General features: G+C 30.7%; 1 protein-coding gene across 1 annotated transcript in view; it reads left to right on the top strand.

Annotated features, from left to right (window-relative positions):
* The window catches only part of LOC106458908 (AP-2 complex subunit alpha-like), a 73,649-nt gene that overhangs the window by 6,536 nt on the left and 59,295 nt on the right, over window positions 1-7,818 (top strand). The window contains exons 2-3 of the mRNA XM_013918473.2: window positions 829-911; window positions 4,126-4,194. Of these exons, the coding sequence (XP_013773927.1) occupies window positions 848-911; window positions 4,126-4,194 (133 nt within the window). The 5' untranslated portion in view covers window positions 829-847. The remainder of the gene's footprint in view (window positions 1-828; window positions 912-4,125; window positions 4,195-7,818) is intronic.

Here is a 7,818-nt window from a genome sequence, read left to right as displayed (position 1 = left end):
AAATGGAGACGTAACAAAATTATTGATATAAATGAAGATAAAATGATCATTTTTGACACATGCATTATTTACTAATGTACAAGTCCAAGAAACAACAGTACCTGAACTAAACGTAGCAATTCTGGTTAATACTTTCATATTGCTCATTGAAAAATGTGTAAGAAACAATCTTACCCACTTAGGACAGTATTTTAAAATGTGAATTGGCAATGGGGAATCCATCATCTTCAATATGTCTTTATGAAGTATTCTTAAAGTGAATAACTTCCATCAATGGAACAACATGAATAACATAAAAATTTCATCTTTTGGTTTTGTAGATATATTTTCTGTCAAATAAGTAGTTTTCAAAACTTTTTTGAAGAACTTAATTTTCTTCACGGTACCATATAGTTAAAGTTGAATGGGAAAATAACTTGATTCCCATTTTAGATCTCCTTATAACTAGAGCCAGAACAAGATCTGTCTGTGTAGTGAAAACCATCAAATCCTGTCAGTTATATACATTTTTTTCTTCTTGTGCCATCATAAAAATGTTCGAACATAACTGCAACCTCTGTTTTAGGATGATAGTAAATCAACCCACTAATTTCCTGACCATAACAAGGTAAAGTAGTGTGAGGTTTCATACACATAGTTAAAAAAACCTTATGAGTGAGGGGAGATGGGTGGCTTGTACTATTGGATAGCACATTGGCTCATTAGCCAAAGGTCCTGGGCTCAAGCTCCAGTTCCAGAGTTTCTTTTCACCTATAGGATTTTTTGTTTACAATAATGAACTCCTAAATATTGCTTTTCTAATTAAGAGGGATTTTTTATATACCTTAGAAAAAAATCCATTGAAAAAATGCCTGCTGTTAGAGGTGATGGAATGAGAGGCTTGGCTGTCTTCATATCTGATATCAGGAATTGTAAGTATATTGATGAACTATAAGTTTTGACATTTTACACAAAATTAAATATTATTGTACCTGTTTTAAGTAGTTATGATGTAGCTTTCAGTCTTTGTTTGTTATGGCTTGTTATCTCGTCTTAAGTATTTTATTTCCTCTACCTAACTTGTTTCTAGTTTTCATATTTGTTAATACTTCGTATACTATCTATGGTGCATTTGCACTCCACTACACTTCAAATCTATATTAGTAAATATAGGTTGAGCCAGAGTGGCTGTGGCACACACTATCTTATTATAACTCTTTGTAACCACAAATCCATATTGTTCTAATCTCATATGTTTTACATTACAAGTGTTTTGATTCCTGTTTGTACTTTGGGCTGCAGCTGCACCCCATCTTGTTTTAAATCTATGACATAACCTTTTCTATGAAATGTGTAGAAAGATTATAGAACTATCCTAAGAATGTTCTGGAAACTTAGAGAAAATTATAGAAATAATTTGAAAGAGTTTGTAAGCCATGAACAACCTCACTTGTCAAACAGAGACTTTAATAACACTCATTCTATTACACATCTCAATCCAAAATTGAAAGTCAGGGTGTATAAGAATGTCACATGGAATTATTATACAAGGGTTGGGAAAATAAAATGTAGCTACCATGAAAGAAAGTAGTGGATGAGAAAGCAAAAATAATGTTGATCAAGTGGAAGAACAGTCAAAGGAAAAAAGACGAACTTCACTTAAGCCAGAATCAGAAGATAAAGCATCAACTGCAGAGATGTTAACAAAGATATTGGTCCAGCTGCAGGTGATACTGTTTTGATTCCACAACTTCTGTAATAAGGTGTTATAAAGAAAATTGTTTTTTTGGTATTGACAGGCTCTTTGTTGTCAGATGCCTTTTATATAGTCAATTCAATACAATGCTATTGCTTTTAGGCTGAAGTAAAAGTGCACCATAGATAGATTAAGGTGGAAATTGACATAGTATACATAGAGTTAAGCTTGTTAATAATTAATGCTAATTAACCCTTCCATTATGGGCTTGGTGAATTACACCAAACCTGTAACCACAAAAGTATCCATGAGAGTAATTGTGCTATGATTTTTGATAATGTATACGTATCTTTATAAACTTTTCCAAGTTATTAGTAAACATTACAAGGCTTTTGTACACAAAATATCAGGTTTTTAAATTAAGTAACAAGATTTTTTAATTAAAGAGTTTCTCATAACATTTTTTATTTCAGAATATTGACTATCCAACATGCATAGTAATTTTGATTTTAAGATTAGAAATACTTCTATGCATAGTACATTTTCAAATTTCACATACAAAATCTTTATAATCTCCAGATAAATATCAAATATTTTTTAGAAAAAAAAACTATATTTTATCTGTTATTTTCACTACTGTATCTCTGTATGGGTTGGTTTGATATGATTGCCTTCATAACTTCAATAAAAAATTAAGAAACAAATATAAATTATGCTTTTTTCATTCTAGAATGACTACAAATTATAACACGAAAAGAACAAATGTTTAGTCTAAGTAGCTTAAATTGCATAATATTATACATATATATATATCATTTTTATATTGAGCTTTCAACTGTGCCTGGCTAACATATTTGAAGTTGCAATGACATGGCACATGGACACTGAAGTTACTGTATCCCAGAATATAAAAGTGGCCTTTACAAAGTGACTTGTCATGGCTGTGTTTAGTGGACTAGTATTTTGTAAGATAGTCATATTTCAGTTATAATGCATTATTACTATTTAAAATAAGTTCTTAAATTTCAGTTATTTTTCTTAAAACTTAGAACAGAAGAAAAGAATTATCTCTTCTAGTTACGAACTTTGAACTCTGAACTCGTTTGCTGCTTGCCATAGGTTGCTAAGCCTTATCAAAATTTGCACATGGAGGATGTGAAGCAAAATAATTTTTTCTAGTTTTATATATGTTTTGAAATAACCAAAAATCATAACTTACTATATCACTACCATAGAATTCCACTATAATTTATCAAGCTTAGGAACTAAGCTTTGGGTGTAAAAAAAATATGAAATTTCAAACTCACTAAAGTTTCACCTTACCTTTTTAAATCCAAGCTTTAAAGAACAAGTTTGGCACTGAACACTTCAATTATACTGAGAAAGCCACTAGGGGACATTCTGAGCTTTTGATTGGTTATTCACATGTCTTAGACAGAAGTAAGTGTACATAAGCATGTCTTTCCAAAAATGAATAGAGGTGGGCGAGGCCACTGTGTTTGTTCAGTATATGTAGTGATATCTCAGCAAATAGAAAATGTAGGAGGTTTTTATATGATATTCTAACCTTCAGTATCAGTAATTTGAGTTCCTAATTGGTAGGAAACTATAAACTTTGTATTTAGACATCACAAACATCTAATTTGAACCAATGTTGCATTCAACATACGACGTGACACACAAAATATATATATTTAGGATTTCTTTTTTAATATTTACTTTTAAATTAAGAAATTAACTAATAGATCATGCTAAAAATTAAATTATAATTTACAATTTGATAACAAACTTGTTGATATACATTCATAGAATAGTAGTTCAACAAAATTTTGAATGCAAGTCTACAAACGTGATGACATGAACTTTGACCTATGACCATAGGAACACCCATAGAGATATGGTTAAGCTAGGAAAATTGCTGTGTTTTGGGTTTCCATTTGTAACATTTACACTAGTACAAATGTTGTGTAAATGTGTTGCAATGTATAAAGCATTAAACATACTGTTGGTGTGTATTAGAAAAACTGGATAGGTGAAGTGAAGAAAAAGTGTCATATTTAAATAAGATGTAATATTTCATGTGCACAGTTTGTCCACTTTATCTAAACATTTTAGTTTTAAACTTATTAGTTTTTCAGACATGATTGTTTATAATAATGCTCTTAAGCTTATTTGATCAAAATAGTCACAGTTAAGAAAACAAAAGCTTGGCTTAGTTCGTGTATTTACTTATCTAGCTGTAGTTTTTTTCTTTTAGACCTACTAAAAATGATTAAAAATTATCAAAAACAGAAGTCAAAGAATAGTTTAGTTGTATTATTTAACTAGTAACTTGTACTGTGCCAGCTAAGAATGTCATGATTAAAAATTATAGTTTGATGAGAAGTCCAAAAGTAGCAAATTAATTTATTGATAATACTAAAGGATAATGTTTGTGACTCCTTTTGCAGGTAAGAGTAAGGAGGCAGAAATAAAGAGGATCAACAAGGAGCTTGCAAATATCCGTTCAAAATTCAGAGGTAAATGTTTGTAACTGACAAATATCTTCTTTAATTTTAAGAGCTATCTATCAAACAAACTATAATTTACATTAGTTGTGTATTAGTGTACTTCAAAAAATGCCAGCACTTTACCTGCCACATTTATAGATAAACAAGTTTCTTACTGTCAAGTTTATTATTAGATACACAATAAAAAAACAAAAGAACAAATATTATATTTAATTATTTATATCAAACTTGAAACTGGTAAACTTTGGGAATCCCCCCTTTTTTTTTTTGAAGTTTTGAAGGCTAGTACAAATGTTGTTTAATGTGTTTCATACATGTGACCATGGTTGTGCTCTTGCAGTGAAAGTTAAGCAACTGTATAAAATAAAAATAAGAGTACTTATGCAGTACTGTGTTGTGTATGGAACTCAAAATAATCTTGGTAGGTTTGTCCAGAAACATACACAGTGTATATTAATATTAAACTGATATAACAAAAAACAAGTAAAGATGAACTTTACAGTAGATAGAAACATTTAAAAAAACAGGAGAGATAAAATGGGATTTTTTTTTATATTGATGTAATCTATCTTTTATAATAAATAGAATTAGAAAAATGTCTGCAAGTTTTGTTTGTTTCAGTTGTCAGTAAAGAAAAATTAATAGAAATTTTCATCAAAACCAAACATTTTATATTATTTCATAAAGGAAAATTCCCATCATGCGAGATATCTGAAACAGACACGAGTATGTGATTGTAGAAGGCCCTAATTTTCTTTCTGTTTACTGTAAATAATAAGAAACACAGTATCTTGAGCTGTTGCTTTCCACTGTTGGCCACAAACAGTGAGGGGCAGTTAAGGCCTCACAAATAATAGGTGTAAAAACACATTAGCTTACCAATCCTTTCTCCATTCAGAATAATTGGGATAATTTCTAACTTACAAATTAGGGGGTCTTTGATAAATGTTGTTTGGGTTTTATTTACCTCATCCTCTTCTGGCAGGAGGTACCTGGGTGAATATGTATGTAAGTAGGAGATTTGAAATTGTGTAAGGGAAGTTTAATTTTAGTGTTGTTTTCTTGGGAGACAAATTCTGTATTTTCATGTACAGTATTATTCACACAAACATCACAAGTTAGTAGTAATGTGATACTGAGATACCAATGACGTATCTACTAAGCAAAAATAATTGAACATGTGGTAAAGAACATAATGCATTAAGTAGTTGCATATCATATGTCAGGTTCATCCTTATTCCTTCTTAGAAAGAACTATACTTTGGTTCAGGCATATCAGGTTGGGAAAGACTGATGGTACAGAATTACTCAAGCAAGAACAGATTAAGTAAATGATTTATCCTAAAGCAGAATAAAATGAATTTACATCAGTCTTTATACATTTTCAAAGTACGGTTGCAACTGTACTTTGAAAATGATTTATCCTTTATTGAAATATACTCATAAAATTTGTAACTTGTGATCATGTAGTAGCATTTTTACTAACAGTTACTAAAATTACATATTCAAGCAATATGCTTTTATAATGAAAATATGAAATTGCATTGTTAATGTGAAATTTCACCAATGTTGGGTACATTACTAGAAAAAGGTAAGGATGATACTTTGGCTGTTACTTGCTAACAATAGTAGAATCCACTACCCAAAATGTTACTTATTTAAAAGTATAACAAGTAAAGACTCATTATTTTTCCAATAGATACCTGTAATCTGTTTATAAAACATGCACTGTGTACATCGTATATTATACTTTATAGATGTATACAGAACTGAATTATAAATATTGAACTCCAGCAAAAAAATGCATTATATATTGAGAGGTTTTAGAATTATAATATTTCCTTTATAGTATTCAACGTAAGAGCAACGTATATCTTACACAATACAGGTAAAAGGGATACAAATGACTAAAGTAACTACTAAGTAGCCTATTAATTAGTGTGAAATAATCTAACAGAGCTTACTTCATGTAAGAACTGCAGTATTAAGGCAGTTATTTTAGGAGGCCAATATCACTGTTACATTTGAAGAAAACTGCTCTCTCAAAGCTTACATCAGACACTCCTTCTCTTTTTGCCCTTAGCACATCTTTTCCAACTGAAAAAAACCCTCAACTGCAGCACCTAATGGAATAGCTATATTTAATGAAGTGAAAACTGACTTTAAGACTATGTCTGTAAATTCATCATTGTGAACAGATTTTACCAGAGATTTATCTAGAAGAGCATTTATGTATCCAGTACTTTTTGCCCCCTGTGTTTGCAGATATCTGAAATAATTGTCTTCATCTTCTGTTTTTGTCAAGCTATCTTGATTAGGCAATTCTGTACTGTATTATGCTGGGTGATCTTCTATCTTTGTGATCATTTTCTGTCTAACTTGTTCATTACGGGTTTCTCAAAGCCAGGAGAACCTGAAGTTTGGATGAAAACAAGTGAAAAGAATTGTATCATCATCATTGAATATGTTGTAAAACCTAGTTTCTCTGCTCTGAATTAATACTTCATCTGTTTATTGCTCAAATCACCCAGTTTTGTTAGACAAACATGCAACTTGGGAATCAGTAGTCCCATAAATGCTTTGTTCTTACACTGCTAGATTCAAGTTCCCTAGCAATAAGTTTCATGACTTGAACTTATGCTGAAATAAAAGTTTTCTCAGCTGCACAATTCCTAGTTGATCAAACACTCAGTCTAGTGCTTGGTCAGTTGACTCACTTCCAGATAATAATTTATCTACGTGGTTTATGGTGCCAGACATTGAATTCCAATGAGTTGGACAAGAAACAACCAAGCATCCCCTATTTATTTCTCAACTGTGTTGGCAACTACGGTGCTTCTGCTCTACTTATTTCATGTGGTTTGAGCTTTTGCTATTGCTGATCAAGACACTTTTTTAAATAGCATTATTTAAAGCTTTATCTTCATCAGTAGTAGCAACAAGATTCAATGTATGAAAGGCACACCTTTGATGGTCTGGCAAAATGCATATACATGAATGGGATGATACCTCACCATCAACAGCTAATATATCAGCTAGAGAATGAATTTCTACAGCATCTTCATCTGTAACTGCATCATTACCACTACCAGCAACATCACCATGCAGTTGGTCAGAAGAGATGGTGGATGCATCATTGGAGAACACTGTAAAATAGGTTATCACTCTATTATTTATACTTACAACATAAGCACAAAAAATAATTTTGACAATTAGTAGCATGGCCAATAATATGACCAGGAAGGACAGTGTTATGATCTGCTGTCCAACCAGTCAACAAACACATCCTATTTGTGTGTGTTTGTTGTATATTTATATATATATATATATATATATTGGATGATGTATGTATGTATGTAATTAACCTTTCCATGACAATGAATGGTCCATTTAATATTTCATTCTGCCTGACACCAGACAAATTTGTTAAGGTTAAGGAAAGATTCCCAGGCATGAATTTGGCTATAATTTATATCTGTTATCTAGATAATATGTATCTTCTCTCCTCCAATTATTTCATTTTTTCCATCATTTAGCAATTGATTTGTTCTGAGAAAAAGGTAATGATACTTAAGTAAACAATTTTTTTATATATATATATATATATATATATATATATATATATATATATAT

Source organism: Limulus polyphemus, unplaced genomic scaffold (assembly GCF_000517525.1).
Source record: "Limulus polyphemus unplaced genomic scaffold, Limulus_polyphemus-2.1.2 Scaffold532, whole genome shotgun sequence".
Classification (NCBI taxonomy): Eukaryota; Metazoa; Arthropoda; class Merostomata; order Xiphosura; family Limulidae; genus Limulus; species Limulus polyphemus.
Note: the sequence above shows the minus strand (reverse complement) of the source record. Positions and strands in the feature narration are given on the sequence as shown.